This window comes from Panthera uncia, chromosome D1 (genome assembly GCF_023721935.1).
Source record: "Panthera uncia isolate 11264 chromosome D1, Puncia_PCG_1.0, whole genome shotgun sequence".
NCBI classification, from domain to species: Eukaryota; Metazoa; Chordata; class Mammalia; order Carnivora; family Felidae; genus Panthera; species Panthera uncia.
The window spans coordinates 30,736,959-30,758,263 of record NC_064808.1 but is presented as its reverse complement, the minus strand read 5'-3'; the positions used below and the strand labels follow the sequence as shown (position 1 = coordinate 30,758,263).

The following is a 21,305-nucleotide window of genomic DNA, read 5'->3' as shown; positions in this document are numbered from 1 at the left end:
AAATTAGCCTGAACATAATTGTATATATGAAATAATGCCCCAGGGTCTGAAGTTAAGGCTGAGTTTTCATACGACAGATTGGTCAGTAAACATTGTGGATGGTTTTTTGACTGTGAGAACGATCTAATTCTGGAAACATATAACTGATTTCAGCATCAGAAAACTCTGCCTTAATGATCTGCCACATGATTTACTTTGTGCTATTGCCACGTGGTTACTTTTGTTCCCATGTGACATTTTCATACTTGTGTTTTACACTGAGTTTTGTACCACAAGGATTGCATTTTTATTATTTACTAATAGGCATAAAACTGTGTGAGTACTGTGTGTTAAACAATTATGTTTGAGGGTACGCAAGAATGCAAACACTCCTTATAAGATGTTACTTGTTATTTAACAAGTATGTTAGCTTCAAGCAGGATAATAGCTGTAATACTAAGGAATTAAGACTGGGAAGTAGTGATTTGTTGGAGGTTTTGCTGAAATAATAAAGAAGATTCTGTGGTTAAAGGTAATACCTGGATCCTAAAGGGTTGTAGAGAATGTGTAGGGCAGAAATTATACTTAGATCCGCAACATTTGACAAAACAAAGCTATACAAACACAGTGATGGAGGAAGCTTAGCAACTGTGTACAGGAAAAACACTGAAGGGTATTAGGTACCATAAGGCAATGGTGTGAAATCAATTCTAAAATTATTTTGATATCGAGCTGCGTTAATATAGTAACTACAATAAGAAAAGGCCAGAATTGACTTTATTCCATGCTGATCATTATAGAATTTAGATCAAGGGGCATAGGCAAACTGGAACACATTCAGAAAAGAGCATCTAGCATGATAGATTTTCTTTTTTAATGGAGAATATAGCAGAAGAAACAAGAGTATGGTTTGGAGGAAAGAAGACTTAAAGGAGCATGATAGCTACAATAGTTATGATGTTTGTCTGCCATAGTAAGAGAAAAAGCATTTCTAACTGGCTTCAATAACAAACAACTTATGGGTTCATGTAACTCAAAAGTTCTAAGACAAGTTGGATTTTATTTGAGTCTCAATCTAGTGGCTGTTTGGCCAAAAATGGTTACTCTCTCCTTTCTTTGGGTCAGGATATTTGCTGGCAACAGTCCAGGCAGTGTGCTTCTTTAATGTCAAGTGAGAATCTGAAAAACCTTTTTCTTCCTATATAGTTCATTGAAAGAAAGAATAATTTTCTTTTCCTAAATCCCTAGGAAATATCTCTTGTATCTCACCGGCTAGAATTGTGACATATGCCAGTCTCTGAACAAATTATATAGGCTTGGAGATGGTATGTAAATTAGGATGGCTAATCACAAATCTACATCTTTTTTTTTAAAGTTTATTTATTTTTGAGAGAGAGAGAGCAACAGAGGAGGGGTAGAGGGAGAGAGAGACAGAGAATCCCTAGCAGGCTCCATACTGTCAGTGCTGAGTCTGACACAGGGCTCAGACTTACGATCTGTGAGATCATGACCTGAGCCAAAACCAAGAGTTGGATGCTTAACCAGCTGAACCACCCAGGCGCCCCCACAAATCTACATCTTGAGCTAAGATACTACGTCTGTCAAGATTCTCAGGAGAAATAGAATCAGCAAAAGATACCCACATACACACACGCACACACACACACACACACACACTTACATATATTGTATTATATATTGATATATATTATAATTTATAGACTATACATAAAATATATTTTTATGTATAAATTGTGTGTGCAAGTATATTTATTTTGAGAGAGAGTGCATGTGTGCAAGCGGGGGAGGGGCAGAGGAAGAGGGAGAGAATCCCAAGCAGGTTTCACCCTTGTGTGCAGAGCCTGCCGCAGGGCTCAGTCTCACACCTGAGTGGTCACCACGTGGGATGATATTAAGATTTGGTCACTTGAGCAACTGAGCCACCCAGGCTCCCCCAAAGTGAACTGATTATTAACCACATCTACAAACTACCTGCACAGCAACACCTTGATTATTGTCTGATTAAATAACTGGGTACTGTAGCCTAGCCGAGTTGACACATAAACCATCATAGATATAATGAGTCTCTTCCAAAATACATGGCTGAAACGTTGACGTCCTGTTGAAACAGAGATTGGCAACTAAGAGGTAGCCAACAAATATCCCTTACAATGACCAACAGAAGAAATGTAAAAGGCTTCCATGGTTGTGAGTTTTCAGTTGTTTTACATAGACTGACACCAAGAGGAAAAATTGTAGAAATAGTGAGGAAACAGCTATCAACTAAAAAATAACTAAGAAAACAGTAGTGAGTTCTTATTATTGGCAGTGTTCAAACATGGACCAGGGGATTGTGGTGTAAGGCCTTAAAATTAAATCCCAATATTATGTGTTCTTGACATCTGAGGAAAACTAGGAGATCCTCCAGTGGACCAATCAAAAATTGTCCTCCCCACTGTGCTCCCACAGATAAAGTCCCTGAGCCAAATGACCCTTGTTAACAACATCTGCTTATCATTGAAAAGCAGGTTTCAGTTCCCTGCCCGTGGAATTACTCAGACAAGACAATCACTTTCATGGGAACGAAGGGCCACCTGCTCTTTTGTTAGTATAAAACCTGCATCCTACAGCCTCTGCCTGCCCATTCTGTCTGTGAGTACAACCCTCTTGTAGCCATGCAGGGCACATGCTGCCCTCCTCCCCTGGGCTGTAAGTGTGTGTGATTAATAAACTGTCAATCTCATCTGTCCAGTAGTCAGGTGCCATATTTCAAGCAATGTCCATAATCCTAGAATGGGAATCCTTCCCTCACCAATGGGGTGAACGGGAGGTGGCTAAAAAATAACTGCCCCCCCCCCCACCCAGCCCATTCAACTGTGATGGTGGAGAGGGAAGAGATTCAAACATCAGTTAAATAATTGGAATAAGTGATTTGTGAGTTGCTTTTCAATCCCATGATTCTATTTTTTGTGTTCCCGGTATTAGTATTAGCATTCATTTTATATTTTCCAAAGACAGACATAACAATCCATCTTTCTACAATTAGCCCCCATCAGGTTGTTTCACAGACTATTCATTTGTACATTTCTTCCTCTTAGTTCAAAGCTCAGAAAGCCATGCTTTATTAATTTTTATATACCTTCAATTAACATAATGCCTGAGAGATAGCAGATATTCAATGAATTTTTGGGGAGTGAATCTGAGAATCACTTTCTCCATTCGAATTTGGGAAGAAATTACCAATGAGCAGTGAAATTCTCCTTAAACATAACACATAAGTAAACATCATAAATACGAATTCCCCAACACTGTTGAAATCCAAATTGACCCTATCCACCTGTAGATGGAGGGAATGAGGTCTTGGGAGAGTTGCCATTTTTTTTTCTCTTCTCATTCCCCATCCAAAATGCATACCAGTTGCCCTAAGGCTTCCAAAGAACCCTGCAGGCAGCATCTCACTTTGTGTAGGAAGGAGAATTAGTATAGCTGCAAGGTGATCCCAACTTCTTGCCTGTCTATTGATTTTGAATGCTCCATTGACTTCAAAATCCCTGCTGAAAGCTAAAACATGCTTCTGCAAGAAGGTATTTATTTTAAGCATAGTTTCATGCTTCAAGTATGCAGCTACACAGTACCCCTATCCTAAATTATGGGAAAAATATGGAGAAAGCTAAAATGCTTGGCTTGAAGATGTTTGACATATCTTTTTTCTGTGATCTCTACTTTATTATTTGTTGTAATTAAATTGGCTTACTCAAAAATTTATTTTTTCCAGTTTTATTGAGATAGTAATGCATATAGCACTGTATTAAGTTTAAGGTGTACAGTGTAATGGTTTGACCGACATATATTGTCAAATGATTACCATGATAAGTTTAGTTAACATCCATCATATGTATTCACTTTATTTATCTGGACATTTCTACCTTTTAACCACCTTCATCAAATTCTCTTTTTCCCCATCTCCTACCTCTGGTAATCACAAATCTGATCTGCCTTTTTTTTTTTTTAATCAATTTGGCTTCTTTCTCTCTCTCATTTTTTAAGATTTCACATGTGAGATCATATAGTATTTGTCTTCTCTGTCTGATTTATTTTACTTAACATAATGCCCTTAAGGTCCATATATGCTGTCACAAATGACAGGACTTCCTTCCTCTTTTATGGCTGAATAATATTCCTGTGTGTGTGTGTGTGTGTGTGTGTGTGTGTGTGTATGCAGCTTCTTTATTCATCTTTTGGTGGACACTTAAGTTGTTTGCATGTTCTGGCTATTGTAAATAATGCTGCTATGAAAATGGGGGTGCACATATCTTGAACAGAATGTTTTCATTTCCTTTTGATATATTTACAGAAGTGGAATTGCTGGATCCTATGGTAATTCTATTTTTAATTTTTTGAGGAACTTCTGCATTGTTTTCCATAGTAGCTGCACTAATTTACATTCCCACCAACAGTGCACAGTTCCCTTTTCTCCACATCCTCATCAGCATTTGTTATCCCTAAATTTATTCTTTTGATAAATGATATGTGCTTTTTTTCCTAACCTATAGATTTAAGATTTATTTTTTTAAGAAAATAGTGAATGACCTGATCCGACAAAGGGATTTTGCAAATTCAGTGACTTATTGTATACCTTCACATAGGTATACAATAAATTACATTTATTAGCAAAACTAAAATTACATTAAATCACCTCTGGTGTTGAAACCAAGGATGTAAAGTTTCCATTTCCAAATGTCTTTATGTAGTACTAAACATGTGGTTGGTATAAATATATATTGGTTAAATAAGCTAATAATAGGATACACTTCCTTTCATTGATCATAGACCTTAAGAATTTAATAAAGCAGAAGTCTTTTCTCCCATCTCCTGGGTTTATTCACAGTAAACAGATCCGAGCTATGCTAGGCCAGTTCAGCCAGGCAGAAGCCTTATTAATGAAAGCTGGAGTGCAGCCAGGGACTTTGGATGGAGTTCTTTTGGATCTTGGGTGTTCCTCCATGCAACTTGATGCTCCTGAAAGAGGTTTTTCCCTTCGGAAGGACGGCCCCTTGGACATGAGAATGGATGGTGGCAGGTGAGTATTGATAAAGCATTTCTCCTCACAACAAGAAATCAATTTTGCAAAAACACCCTGAATTTAATTTCCTTTTAAGACTGCAGAATTCCCATCACACGCCCACACCTAACACTATCCATACATAATAAATCAGTTTTGTTTGCTACTCATTATAGATTTTAGTGTTTCTCTAGATTTGAGATTCTAAAAGAAAAATCATTGCTGTCTTTACACAAAATAGTGAGGAGGATAACTTTCATACTAATTATCTTTTTTATAGATACAATATGGGCTTTTAGACTGCTTACAATATTGATTAATGTGAATCTGAAACAATGGATCCATTTTTATGCAGGCCCAACTATGCCTCTTGTGAGATGTAAAAGGAACTCTACTTAACACATATTCTTTTGAATCCTGCATGAAATGCAGGATTCTAGGGGTCAGTGATTGTGTGTTTTGTGCTGTCTCTTGTATAGTCACTTTTATTTAACATTCTCCAGGGAAATTACAGTTTATGGTACTGTATCCACATAGTACTATATATAGGACAGCTTTACACCTCCTATTCATTCCTCACCACCATGGAAATACTAGTTTGTTCTCCATTATTCCATTATTCAAATAGGTACATTTGAACACAATGAGGCTCACATTCTAGTAAAGTATAGGGTAAGTTCTTTTAAATCCAAATTAACGTGTAAAGCTTAGATTAGCACTTGTCTCTATGCCTAACACTGGCTTAGGGACTGAACAGCCTGTTCCTACAAAGCTTAACCATGTTTTTCTCCCTTATTTCATGTCCCACCACCACTGCCAAATTATGTATCATGGCCCCTACCTTTGGGAACCTTATCTTCTAAGAGAAATGTTAGATTTTCTTATATCTGAATAAGCAAACCATTCTGTTACTCTTACTAATCTGCAATTCTAGACCTGCATAAACATTTCTACTGAGAAACAGGTTTTCCAAAATTTCTTACAGTCTATTCAAAGGACCTATATATAAGAAATTTAATGTCCAATTCAAGTCAGCAAATTCATATTGAGTTGACTTTGACTTCTTTTCCCACAAACTTCTTTGTCCAATGCTAATTATTCACAGATAGCCTTTTCCCCATGTTCTGATATGACCTAGTAACTTGGATTGTGACCCATACTTGCTAGAACCTTTTGTTCTGAGTCTTATACCTTCTTTTTCCCAAGTTGGCATTCATTGAATGAAGAATGTGATCATAAAAGAAAATAATGAAAATCCTTTAAAAAGCAGTGACTAATAGTAAAGGTCAAATATCTTTTCATGTTTGGAGATTGAGGTTGTTGTGCAGAGGTAATAAAATGTCAAGCAAATTACTGCTGTTCCTATGTCTTGTTAAGGAGGATGCCTTCTGAAATACGAAGAACAAAGCTTCTAGTTAATGGTAGTAAATCCCCATATTGTTAATGTAAAAAGTTCTCAGCAAATTGTAGTTGTGAATCAGGGTTCTTGAGGTTTTCCCCTAAGAACCTGAAAATAAAATTTTCCTTAAACATTAAACTCTAAGTCAATACATAATGGATGAGATTTGAGTTTAGCAAATATATCTTAGAAAGCAGGGTGGCTTCCAGGTAGATAGCCCAGACTGTATAACCTGATCAAAGATATTAACAGATCTGAAGAAAGTATATGGCATTCAGAAAAAGGGAGTTCATTCGCATGAATTCATAGAAAAGGAGAATCATGGTAAATATGTGCAATGTTTACCCAGTGGTATCATGGGGAGAGGGAGGCCACGCCAAAAAGTATGGCCAGTCAGATCCTGGAGGCTGATATATCTGTGGTGAAGGTGGACACAAGAGGCTTTCTTAACCTGTTCCGTTTATCACTAGAATCTTACAGCATAGTTTAGTTAGTTCACAGCTTCAAGTACTTGTAGGTCTAACTGTTGTTAGTTGTATTCTTCCCTGAAAGTTAATAAATAAATTTCCACTTATGTTAATATTTTCCTTCTGTTGTTAATGTAGTCATTTTAAATCTCTGGAGAACCGTTAAAATCTTTTACCTGTTAAGTTGGGGGGGGGCAGATTTTGACTTCTTCATTATGAATGCCTACCCTGATGTTGTCAGCTTTTCATAGTGTTGCCCCTTTTGTCTTGTGGAACAATGGAAACCTGTACATTGCTATTCAATGTTAGAATGAGAGTAAAATAAAATGATGCCCATTATTCACTGAACTCTATTTGAGCAAAATGCTGTTTTAATTGTCTCACTTAAAAGTAGAAAGGTATTATAAAGAACTGCTAAGTCCATCTATACTAATCTCAGAGTTGTCCTGGTAGAACTGGACCTTGTCCCTTGGGTCTGAATTTACCATCATTAATAAGGTTTATCTTGATGCTCAGTGGTTTTGGGCAGTTGAATGCACAACTAGGTAAGATGTAGCAGGGATTTTGTCAATGAGGCCAAGAATGATGATGGGAAAATTTAGGAATGGGCAAGATCTAGGGGACATGCACATTCATTGACCTTCTCTGTGTGCCAGACATTCTACTATCTGCTTTACAGCTGCATGCACCCTTAATTCTCCCAACAATCCTATGAGTAAAGCATGGTTACTTTCATTTTACAGGTTAGAAATTGAGGTTTCAGTAAGTTAAAAGTCTTACTCAGTGTGAATAGCAAGTCAGGTATTCTAATCTATGTGGATCTGACTCCTCCTCATTGTTGTTGTTATTATTATTATTAGCAGAACAAAGCCTATTGAGATGGAAACAGGACTACCTTACAGGATGTTCATTGGTCTGGGGGTGTCATGGCAGCTAAAAAAAATGAGGCAGATCTGGAAAGCAATGTTGCCTTCTCTCTCTCTCTCTCTCTCTCTCTCTCTCTCTCTCTCACACACACACACACACACACACACACAGCGAGAGAGAGAGAGAGAGAGAGAGAGAGAGAGAGAGAGAGAGATCATAACAAAATAGGGGACAAGCCATTCTCCTGGAGGCACTAGATATGTTAACAAGGTTCAGGTTATTATTTTTAAGAAGGGATTTTCAGGTGTTTCTTTACAACCCCCCTCTTAGGCCTTAAAGCTCTACCATATCCTTATTACTTAAAGTCCTCACAGTGTGATACTGGCAATCAATCCAACGTATTAATTACAGGAGTAGTAACAATACTGTTAACAAAGCTGTCTTACCAATAAGTAAGTTCTCGGTTCGTTCATCATTTAGAATTCCTTGGCACATTTCCCTAAAGGAAAGTAAACTGCAATGGTCTGACAGAGTGAATGCTGTTTCCTACTATGTGATCTGTTCTGTTTGGCTAAAGGTTTTCCTTTGTCTCCACCACCTAAAATTATTGTCTTAGGCTTATTTAGTACTGTTTCTTGATTACTAAGTTTTACCCCATGGTGACTTTAGTCCTGAGTTTATAAGCCAATATCGTTAAATATTTGAAGTAATATACATTATTGTTATTAAGATTGTTCAGTTTTTTGTGAGGGAAACTGACTGGGAGTACCTTCTTGTATAGACTTTCTAAGTTCAATTTGTGCTCCCATATCAGTACTCGGTTACTTTATAATCTCAGATTTAGTTAAGTTCCTGGGATATAGGCTCATCTAAATATGTCAGTATCTTGTATCTTGTATCTTCTTATAGTGAAAAAAAATCAAATGGTAGTTTAAATTTTCAACAAACTAAATCCAAACATTTTCCATTATTTTGGCTTAGGGGAAATCTGCATAAGGAATAATAACTTCGTGAATTAAATGTTAGTAAAATATTTTAATTTCCTGCTGCCTTTGACCTTGATGAATGTCACACACAATCCCCTCTTGCCATTATGATGGGTATTTGAAATGGAAAATCTATTTCATTTGTGTAAGATTTCAGTCTCTGACTTGAAAAACCTCAGATGCTTAGACTGTGTGTGTATGCCTGACTTCAGTACTCTGAAGTCTCACCTCTTGTCAATGAAAACTGACGTCAGCGAACTAATTGGCTCTTCTTGTGCGTAGGTACCCTGACATGCCCACCGCAGCTGATGTTGTGAACGCTTTAGATCAACAGGCACTTGCCTCCATCCTGAGAACATACGGGGAGGAGAAGCATGCCAAGAAAATCGCTTCAGCAATCGTTCAGGCTCGCAGCCTCTACCCCATCTCCAGAACCCAGCAGCTTGCCAGCATCGTTGCAGGTACCCTCATTAATTCTGAACAGTGTCTCAGAGAAAAAAAAACAACACTAATATATGTATGTGTATGTGTGCGTCTGTGTATATATGTATATATATATATATATATATATATACACACAGACGCACACACATATGTATGTGTGTGTGTATATATATATATATATACACACACATATACAGACACACACACACACATATATACAGACACACACACACACACATATATACACATATCCTCCAAACTCCCAGAGGGATTCATTTGTACTTAAAATCATTCAGGATAGAATCTTGCCTATCTTTCTCTCTATATCAGCTTTCTTTTGGTTCTGCAAGCTTCCCTCACCCAGCACCTCTCCCCACACAATTTAAGAAAATATACTATAGTTGCTGATTAGTTGAACAATAGATTGTTTTTTCATGAGAGGTAATTTATCATTGTGCCTACCAAGGTGCAACATGGAATGGTGAGAGCAGAATTTCTTGATCCATCACAGTGGTTGATAAGCATTCTGTATAAGATCTGACATTACCTCTCTTAGTTTCACATTTCTGCATTTTAATATTTTGGGCAAAAGGAGAATTGCATTGCCCAACTGCTAAAATAAAATCTAGTGACTCATACATCTATTCTAAACAACCAGCTAACAAAGGGTATGTGATGTATAGGTTATTCCACTTTGTGAATGCTAACTAAATCAGCCTGAGGGGCTTATTGAAACATTTCATCTTTTCTGCTGTTCGCCACCATAAACCTCTTGAACTTAAGTCTAGCTAGGAGGCGCTTTATTATAGCCTTTCTGTTTGAAGCCAAAGTTGTTTCACAGCTGTGTTCCATGATGAAAGTTTTCCAAGGCAAAAATACAACTCCTGCAGTTATTTAACAGAATTCATGTTACATTCTTTGTCTTGTGGGCCATCTGAAACCCTACATCATTTTTATTTACCAAATGTATTAGGATTTCTTTCCCATGGCCCCTATTAAGTTACCTAAGTAGCTAAAGAAGTGGAGAAAAATAAATAATTGTATAACTTGTAAAAAGAACCTGATATTGGTTGTCTCTAATCTTAATATTATCTATAATTTAAGGAATAAAGCTTGATTATAAATTCATTCAGATCAAGATTTAGGGATCATATAGCAATTGTTTTATGACATAACTTAATAAGACTATATTTTACTTAGTTAGAATAATAAAATATAAAGAGCTGACCAAGTCTTTAAATGTTTTAAGCTTTATATATACCTCAAGGCCCTTCCAACTTACCACTGAGATTCCTTTAGGCAACTAAGAGCACAATTCTTGTGGGTTAGATGATCATAAAATATGCCATTGTATTTGTTTCCCAAAAAGAGTTTGTACTAGTAGGCTGCATTAATTCACTCTCTGTCTTGTGTCCCTTTCTTTTCAGCCCATACTCACTAAACATTACCACCTTACCTTATCTTTTTGTCATGATTTAACTAGCTATATGTGTTGTTCTCTGTCTCCCATATGGAAATGATGACAGTGAAAAGTCACATTTTTTATTCATAAGAAAATCCAGAATTTTCTGGTGCTGAAAATGAAGACTAGGGCTGAGGACAGTCAGCCAATCAAAAACCTCATCTGATAACTGAAGAAACTGCGACTCTGAGAGGGTCAATAGTATCCTCGAAGGTATACAGCCTAATTAATGACAGAGTCTGTACTAATCTAGAATCAGAGGCATAACTGGGTATTTTTGCCTTTAAGATATTAATTTTTTGGTCTCAAGGTCCTAATCTTCGAACTTGGGGTACTAACACTGGCATTACAGAGAAATTATATCAAGATGTAGAATAGAAACAATTTAAGTACTTTCAGAAAGATTATGATGTGAAAAACGTATTAGGGCTATAACAAATGATATTGTAAAAGTGAGAATATTCATATATGTGTAGGCTTTAATAAATGCCATTAAAAGATTGAGTTCCCCATAATGAGTCCATTTTTATAGTTCAAATCAGCCCATAATAATACAACTTTATTGATGATGATATAATTCTGTAGAAAAGGAAAAAACATAAAAAAAAACAGTTTGCATTTTATGCTCATTCATTCACAAAATATTTTGGAAGAGGCTGGTATATACCAGACATTATACTGAGTACTAATGAAAAATGGGTCAGAGGTGACTAGATTAAAAAATGGTAATAGTAAACAAGGTTTTTCTACTTATAGTGGAAACCCTCTTATTTGTTGTAGTCTGAAGTTGTGATTGTGTGGGTAATAGAAAAAGTTGGTACATGGGGAGAATTTATAGAACCTATCCATATTTATATATATGGAGATGCTTAGGTCCTAATTGCAGTTCCACAAAGTCCATTCTTACATAAACCATACCCATGGCATACCCTTCTACAAGCGCTGATTTTATTTTTATTAAAACGAACTTAGAGTTCAAAGGTACTTACAAAGCAATCTGAGCATATTTTCTAGATTTTCTTAATTTTCTACATTTTCATAATTTTTTAAATCTTTCATAATTACCTCACCTACATCTAATTTGATTGCATTTTTTACATGACTTATCTTTATTAAGACTCTCCAAAGTCTCCAATTTACTTTTCATGGGAACAGCAGATGTCTTTCCTTTTGCATTCATATTTCACCAGTTTATGTAACATTTGATTGAATTATTTAATGGCAATAGTAAGTGCTCTTGGCTTACAGCTCTTTTGGTGGAAGCAGGACTGTATAGGAATATTCGAGAGTAAAATACCATGCTGAGACAGTTTAACAGAGAAAGGGATTAATCTGTCAAGTCCATTAAACAGAAGTCTCTTAAGAGAGCTAATCCATGAAGATGGGAAGCAATGGAGGGCCCAGGAAGGTTCCTCTATTAGTTTCATTTCCTAGTGCTGTATTAACAAAGTACCACATATTTGGTGGCTTAAAATAACACAAATTTATTCTTTCACAGTTCTGGAGGCCAGAAGTCCTAAATGAAGGTATCAGCAGGGCTCTGGGGGAGAATAGCTACCTCCTTGACGCTACCTTGTGTCTGGCACTTGCCAATAATCCCTGGTGTTCGTTGGCTTGTGTATGCATCACTGAGTCTCTGCCTCCACTCTCACTATCCCCATACATGTTTTTTGTGTCCAAATTTATCTTTAGTATAAAGACACCAGTCATATTGGATTTAGCGCCTACCCTAACAGAGTATGTCCTCAACTTGATTATATCTGCAAGTACCTTATTTTGAAATAAAGTCGCGTTCACAGCTTCCTGGTAAACACAAACTTGGGGGGACACTATTCAAGCTGGTACAGCTCCTAAGCAATATCTTTATTTAACAAACATGTATTTTGTCAAGCTATAATATGCTGTGACTATATCTGGACATCTTTTCTGGTTCTAATAAATTCATGCTAAATATGTTCAAGATTATCCAGGCACTCTGGGAAATATGCCACAGTTCCTGACACATGGTAAAACCCATATATTGATGGAAATATAAATCATTCCCCTTGCTTTCAAAAAGCTAATAATCCATTAGGACAAGGAAGACCACCACACTTATAATCACAATATACTTAGTGGGATTATATAATAATTCAAGTAAGTAAGTTGTAATTTGTAGAACCTAGAGCCTGGTGCATTTCACTAGTACAAATGAATATAGTCCAGTACTCTTCCATATCCTATCAGCACCAGAAGACAGATTCAAGGCTGCAAATTGAGGCAGGAAACTTATAACTACCATGGATTACTTTGTAAATTACCAAATTAGTAATTTATAATTCCAAAAACGACCTGTGGGACTTCACTATTCATACACACTATTCAGAACTGCTAGGCAGAAATTTCAATGTTAATATGTCACACATGTTAGATAGTGTTCCCTCCAAAAATAATTTATAAATAACAAGTCACATTTTGTTAAGCATAGTTTCTATTCTAATGCAGTTATAGCTGAAAAATTGGATTTATGAAATTTAAGACTTGAAAATGGCCTGAGGGACTAATTTAATGTAGAGCCAAATTCTTCATTACCTCTAATAAGTGGTCATCTTGCTTTTTAGCCTTTTCATCTCCATCTATCTTACTCCCCCCTTGTATTTCAGTGAAGAGGAGCACATTTCAGTCTGAAATTGCTAGTTCCATAAATAGAGGCCTTAAGTCTTTAGAAAGGATGAATTCCTTAGAATAAAGTCCAAATTCCTTTACATGGCTTGCAAAGCTTTTCATGGACCGGTTTCTACCTTTTCGTTTTCATCTCTGTTGCTTCTCCATAGTAATCTCCGTTCCGGCCATGCTAGAGTCCTGATGGTCGTGTCTTTCCGGCACACCACAGTCCCTCTACTCTTACAGGCCTTGGATATTATTAACATTACACTAGAGTGCCCAACCCCTATCCTCTCCTGTAGTTAATGCCAGCTCATCCTTGTGAGCTTTAGTTAAAAGTGTCACTTCCTCCAGGAAGGTTTTTCTAGCTCTACACAGATTAGTTAGTTGAGGTGTTCTCCCACATGCTCCCCATAGTGCTGAATTTCCCTGCCGAAGCACTGACACTGTTCTTATTGCTTTCTATTTAACTTCTCCCCTAGACCTATACTATCTAGTACACTTGCCAGTAGCCCCATGTGTCTTTGGAGTTCTTGAAATGCGGCTGCTCCTAATTGAGAGGTCATATATGTAAAATACACACCTTAGTTTGAAAAAAGAATTTAATGTGTCTCAAAAATTTATATGTTCATTCTATGTTGAAATGGTAACATTTTATAAATTATTGAGTTACATACAGTATTAAAATTAACTTTACCTGTTTCTTTTTACTTTTTTAACGTGGCTGTAGAAATTTTTAAATCACATATGTAGATTGCATTATATTTTTATTGGATGTCGCTGCTCCAGATACTAAGCACTGTGAGGGCACTGCTGTGACTCTTTTACTCATCAGGGTGTCCCCAGCACTTATCATAATTTTGGCCCTTGGAAGACATTTGGTAAATGCTTTTTCAAGGTTAATTTATCAAATAAAGAAAATCACATAGATCCGGGAAGATTCTGCTTTTATACAGTTGGTATTCAGTGAAATAACATCAATGTTAGTAAAAAATTGGTGTTCAGTCTTGTAGACCATAAACTGAATCTCTCCCACACCAATATGCACTAATAACATTAACACTAAAGTACTCAGGTAAATTAGAAAAACACACTGCCTTCCCAGTATTTTAGTTTATTCATTTTTAGACTGAAATGATATTTTTATTCCCTTATTCTTTAGAGGTGCTGGTAAGAAAAATAACACTAATAAAATATTTTTATTAATTAAGAATCTTTAATAATGGGAAATGATACATATAAAAATCCCTCCAGCTCCCCAGGAAAAAGATTTATGTACTTAATTTTTTTAAAAACATGGCTGTGGTCTAGATTTTGCAGAATTTGTGTATATTTGATTTACAGAGGCTTAAAAAATGGGATTGGTTCTAGACATACCTCTGAATATTGTCTCAAAAGGCTGTCCATATTTTATTCCATATTCCATTGTTCTTTCCATTCTCTAGATACATCAAGGGAAACTTAATTATTAAATTCAGTTTAACAAAGAGAGTTTAGTTCAAGTCCTGGTTCTGCTTGCTTCCTGTGTAGACTCGAACAGTTCTAGGCCTTTTCTTTCTCATCTTGAAATGGAAGTGAATAAAATTGATGATTATGACCATTTGTTATTTTGTTCATAATGTAACTATGTTTTGTAATATTGAAATTCACTCAGTTTCCAAGCACATGCCAAAATCAAAGTATGCTTTTCAGATCATTGGAATTTAGATTCAAATTCACAAAATATATAATCAATGCACTGATAATCAAAAAGTGACAGAAGGCATACAATATCAATTTTTGAAAGGTAAAACGGAGGGGGTAGGTTTCTTAGATTTGTTTGATTCTTGTTGATTAAATATATAGACTTTATTCCCTGACTGAAACTTCTATGTAACCTTTATTCTGACTCATGAACTGGGTACATGGCCAGATCTTAATGAATGCTTGTTGAACAAATAAATCAATAAAAAGATGTGTACATTCCCAGCCAAGGTAAAATGAAAATTCAGGGAAAAAGTATAAGTTGTTAGGTGTTACTGAGAATCAATTGTACTTTCCCCTTCACACTGAAGAGGGGGGAGACCTAAGCATCCAAGTACAGTATAAATTAAAACAGCTTGAGGAATAGATGAGACTCCCTAGGACATGGAATCAAAAATTCTCAAGTTCTTTGTCTGATTCTGCTATTTATGTGCTCTGTGAACTTGAGTAAATCACTTCTCTTCTCTGATCCTTATTTCCTCATCTGGAAAAGAAGAATAACTAATTCTTGCTATGACCAATAAATGAGATGGTGGTATGTAAGAAAGTTCTCTGTGAATTGTAAAGTGTATATACAACTATAAGCATTTTCTACTTCTCTCTATCCAGACCTGAGAAGATCCAGGGAACAAACAAGTGCAGTAGTCAGAACTATGACTGTGATCTTATACCAATGAATACCTGTCCACAGCCAAACCGTGTGATTTGTGATAGGCTAATTGCTTCATTCCAAGCTTTTCTTCCCTTAGGGATTATGTGACTTTTAGAAAAAAAAGAAGAATCTTTTTTTTTTTTTTTTCTGCACTGGCATATAAGGTATATCTTTCCACAGTAACATTAATAGCTTATGCCTCTGCTTGTATCTGAAATCATTATATTTTTCCAACAAAGCTTTGTTAATCTGGAGAGAAACATCCAAAATACAAAATAAATGAAGTGTAGCATTCGTTAAGAAGTAGTCATTGCCATCAAATTTTAGTGCAACTTTTTCCTGATGAAATTAATTAGACCAGTTTGCCATCCTTTTATTGTTTTAATAGCTTACATGTTACTTCCTCCATCTTCCCCCAAAAGCACTCTGTATACTAACATTGCCATGATTATGAAATAAATGAAGATATCAGAGAGTTCATTTGTCACTCTCTGGTCGATCTGTCACTCTGTAGTATGGTCAAACCTACAGTCAAATTTGGATGGCTTGCCAGTGAGTTACAGTTGTCATTGTCACCACCTATGATAATGCAGTTATTCTGTCATTTAAATCTCTTGAGTTCAATCTGTTATACACTGTGTACATTAGTATGGTAACTTCGTGCCAACTAAATTATCAAATGACATTTCATAAGTAAACTTATTTCTTATTTTAATAAGTAATTTTTCCAAGAGACATTCTGTACAAGAAGCCCAACTCAGAAAAAAATGAAATATGGAAAGAAAGAAAGAGAGAAAGAAAGAAAGAAAGAAAGAAAGAAAGAAACCTGAAAAATCTTTTTTCCTTCTAAAAACCTGGCCATTCTCAGTTTGAAGTATCACGTGGGGAGCAGGGATTGCCCTAATCCCAAGTAATGGTGGCCCAAGCCTAATTTGATGATGATGGTGATATGATGATGATGATTATGATGAATGCTAGCTAACACTTATTGAGCAAATATAAGACACTATCCTAAATTATTTTCATGTATTAAATCAATCCTCAATAACCTACAAGGTGGGTACTGTTTTTATCCCCATTTTATATATGAGTAAACTGAAGCACAGAGTCTAGGTAACTTGTCTCTTGTCACATGGAGCTGGAATTAGAAGTAATCTCACTATAGATTCTGTGCTCTTATTTAGGACGCTACCCTAGATCCCTTTCTCATAATTAAGGTACAGTGTGAACTGTTGCTGGAGGATGCTGACAGCTCAGTCTTCCAGGATCTCACATCTCTCATATGGGAGAGAGTCATAAAAGCAGCTCACTCTGTCACCCTGTGATAAGTGCTGTATAGAGTAGAGTCATGAATGAAAAGGTATGGGAACCCAGAGAAGGGAGAAAGTTGATTTTGATGTAGTGAGAGGGTTTAATTTATTGTGGAGAAGGGTTAAGTAGAAGTTACAGAAAGGAGACCTTTGAGTTGAGTCTTTAGGGGGAGAAGTGATAGCTATCTATAGAAAAGTGCATGGCACACAGTAGATACTCAGTAATCGCAGAAGTAAAAAAGGAATGAACAAATAGCAGGTAGGATTTCAAAGGGCTGAAGGGAGTACAGGATAGGCAATTCAGAGTCCAATCCCAAAACCCAGTGGAATTCCAAATCCCTAAAATTCCCCCCATTATCTTGGTATCCACTATCCTAAATGTGACCTTGAGTTGGGTTAGATTTTTAGAACAATAATTCAGCATAATCAAGTCCTCTAAGTCTTAATGATTATGGCCGAATTTCAAACTGCTTTTATGGAACAAGAGAAGAGAAATGCATCCCTTTACTTATTTCTTATCCCATTTCTTATGTTATATTTTGTGTACTTCTACAGGTGAAAATTAAAGTGATCTGCTGGTATTGTATGTTCTGCATATAGTAGTTTTCACATTGGTATTAATTTTGCAAAGATGTATATAAATAGCCTGGCCATCTTGTCCTTACCTTTATTGATTAGAAAAAAAAAAAAAGAAGAAGAAGAAGAAGAAAGATTATTTGTTCCTGTAACTAGTTATTCAGAAGTTTTAAGAATTTGGTGCTAGATATTTACAAGAGCTCTTGATTTAAGAATTAAGATAAAGCAGTCTTCTATATTTGTACTACCATCCTGTTTTTGAGATTAACATGATTCAGATCTCATCTACATGGTAGGTACAATTACCTGTCTTTACTTCACCCTAAAAGTACTGAGAGGATCAACTGTGCAGCACTTTTCCAAAGAGTAGGTTTCAGACATCAGCAGTTATATGTATACATTGGGAACATATTTTGAAGACAAGCATCTGCTTTCATTTTCAAAGTTTAAATGTTTAAACCACCCCAAAAGACTGTCAGAGAAAGAGAACCCCAGATGTTAATAGGTTGATAAAGATCAAAGGTTAGATTTCTAGGGCTGGGAGGGGGAATAGTGAATGAGAGTAGATTTGATGTCCAAGCTTTAATTATAATGAAAAACTAACACAAAAGCTTTCAAATTATTTTCTGTTATATCTTTTGTTTTGTGAAGTTGAGAAATTATGGAATATCTGGAAAAGATATTCCTCAGAATTTAAAAATAAAAGGAATCCATATTAATTTTTCGTATCTTTTATGTATGTAATTGTTTTGTGTCTTTCCCCATCTTTTTATTTTTGTCAAGAATTAGCAGTTTTGGGAAGCCTGGGTGGCTGCTCAGTTGGTTAAGTGTCTGACTTCAGTTCAGGTCATGATTTTGCAGTTTGTGGGTTTGAGCCCCATGTTGGGCTCTGTACAGGCCTGGAGCCTGCTTCAGATTCTGTGTCTCCCTCTCTCTCTGCCCCTCCCTGCTCAAGCTCTGTCTCTGTCTCTCTTTCTCAAAAATAAATAAACATTAAAAAAAAGTTTTTCTTAAAGAATATAGTAGTTTTGCATTTTAATTTATTTTACCCATTTATTCTTTATGTGACTATATACTGCCTTACATATTTTTAATTACTTAGAATCTCATTCCATATGATAAACCAGAGAACGTATATTCTCCCCTTACATTTGCATGTAGTACACAGTAAGCAGTAGGACTTCCTACATTCTCATAATGCATGAGTATTCATTTAATGACTTTCTTATCAGTTGGACTACTAACTCTTTGAGAACAAGGATTAGATATATCTTTTTCATTGTTACATCTTCAACACCTAATATAGTATTTAGCTTATGATAGGTGTTTAATTAATATTTCTTGAATGAATTCATCAGTGTCCATTTCTTTGTAGTTCTTGTGATGTTTAGAACATGGATGAGATAAGAGACAGCTAATAATAAAATTTCCCAACCAACTAGTTTCTTCAGCAATAGGCACTTTCTATTGTTAGTAGACTCAAACCTACAGTAATAAGAGAAACTGTCATAATCTTCTTGGCATTGTAATATCTTTCCTGTTCTCTAAAGGGTGGATCAGGTTCAATATGTCACACAATACTGGGTCAGTCTTCTATATTTTCAGTTTCCTCATTAGCAAAGCAGGGAATTTGACCTAACATTGAGAGGAGACACATTTTATTTATACATCACAAATTTATTTAATCAAGTATTTATTGTGACTCCACTTTGTTGTAGGCACTGATGAAATTGCGTAAGTGATAAATACGAAGTTTTCATCTTCTAAGAATTAACAAAAAAGTGATTTTCCCCTATTTAGATAGTAGTCTTCATAGTTAGTGCTTATTTGCATATAGCATCATGTTTACTTTTTTTTCTCCTTAGCATATACTCCCCACTCCTTTCTGGGATCAGTTTTCTTCTTACCCAAGTACATATTCTGATATTTTCACTGAAGATCAGTGAGTGATATATTTTCAAACTTTGTCTAAATATATCTTCATTTTGCCCTCACTTTTGAATGATAATTAGTTGAGTATAAAGTCAACAGTTTTATGAATATTTTCACTCAGTTCTTTGAAGGTAATATTTTATCGTCTCTTGACATTTATCATAGTTGATGAAAAGTCTAACTGTCATTATTTTATGGTTGGTCTTTTTCTTTCTCTGGCTACCTTTAAAGATTTTCCTGTCATTGTTGTTTAATTGTGATGTACTTGGTTGTGACTTTGTTTTTATTGATCATTAATGAAACAAAACAAACTTCTTTAATATTTCTATTTCTGGAAATATCAGATATTATTTCTTTCCATATTTGTTTCCTTTACTTTCTTGACTCCTGGGCAGCACTTATTCCTCACCACGTCTCTCATATTTCCTGTGTCTTTGTCTCTGTATGTTACAATCTGGGTAAGATCCTTTACTGATTTGCTAAGTCTCTTTTAAAGAGATAGTTAATCTGCTGTTAACCCACTTGTGGAATTTTTAAATTCACTATTCATCCCTGCAAGTTCTATTTTTAAAAAATACTCTTGTTCTTATTCTTTCATCATAGTCTCTATCAATTATTTTAAATCTTAACATTTTAAATAGTAAATATACACAGTTATCTCATATTTTGTGCTGATTTGTTCTGTTATCTCCAGTTCTTCCTATTTATTTCATCCACTGATTTACCACACACACACACACACACACACACACACACACTTGTATGCATAAATGTATATAGTATGAGCATGTCTTCAGAGGGTTTTACATATACACACATCCCCTTTAGAAATCCTGTTTTGTTTGTTGTGATTGAATGCTTGCTTCTTCCTTTTTCCCTTCCCCTTTTCCATCTAGGGTTCACCTGATGAGCAAAACGTATGTTTGGCTATTTAGGTTGTGGAAATCAAAGACACATGTAGGCAGACTTAAGTGATAAACGGTTATTATAAGGTATATGTGATAATAAGAAGGAATTATTATAAGGCTATTCATGTTATTAAGAAAGACAGTTATCTGAGCTTCACAGATCTCTGAAAGACTGGAAGACAACTCAAAGGTTGTTCAGGATGCTACACAGTTTTGCAACTCAACGATTGTGTTGCAGCCTCAACAGGAAACTTCTTTTCTCAAGTAAATTATTATTATTTTTGTTTGGCTCTTCTCTACTACTAACTTTTTTCCAGGATTACTAGTTTCTGCTTACTCATATCTTTCTTGTTTTTACTGTCTCATGGCTCCTACTTAAGTAATCTTTTACTGTGTGTTTTAATTTTTGCTTCTTTTGCCAATTGTTTCTGTCTTTCTCCTTCTTTTCTCATCACCTCATCTTTCTTTTTCTTGGCCTGGTATTCAAGTTTCCCAAACTAAAGGACTTAATTTGGACCATAGTTATCCTTAGCATCTCCTTGTTTGGCAGAATTTTACACTAGTTCCATTTAAAATGCCTGCCACTGGAATTACGTGGCGCTAGCACGGTGACTAAAGCTTAAGGAACTACTTAGGACAGTTCCAGTCAGTCCATAGAGTCCTCCTCAGGATTGCAATTATTCAAATAATGCTTTAAAGAAGGAGTTGTTCTTTAATGAAGGAGGCCATGACTAGTGGTGAGGTTTTTTCCCCTTTAATTCATCTACCTAGGTAAACAAAATGGACCCTGTAATTTGTGTCTTTTTCAGTAGTCTTTTGTTGAAAGAGTTGCTGTGTAACTGCTGTATAACAGTTCTAATATGCTACCAAAGCAT

The 21,305-nt window shown here is 35.6% G+C and overlaps 1 protein-coding gene across 6 annotated transcripts in view; it reads left to right on the top strand.

Moving 5' to 3' along the window:
• Positions 1-21,305, top strand: part of METTL15 (methyltransferase like 15) — a 251,238-nt gene that overhangs the window by 144,408 nt on the left and 85,525 nt on the right. For 5 of the 6 annotated variants that reach the window (XR_007461628.1, XM_049648925.1, XM_049648937.1 and 2 more), the window contains 2 exons: positions 4,868-5,059; positions 9,043-9,221. Coding sequence is in view for 5 of the 6 variants with exons in the window: in XM_049648925.1 (XP_049504882.1) it covers positions 4,868-5,059; positions 9,043-9,221 (371 nt within the window). In the remaining variant the exon portion in view is untranslated. Of the gene's footprint in view, positions 1-4,867; positions 5,060-9,042; positions 9,222-12,164; positions 18,644-21,305 lie in introns of those variants that run through there. The other variant, XM_049648931.1, reaches the window with a different exon arrangement.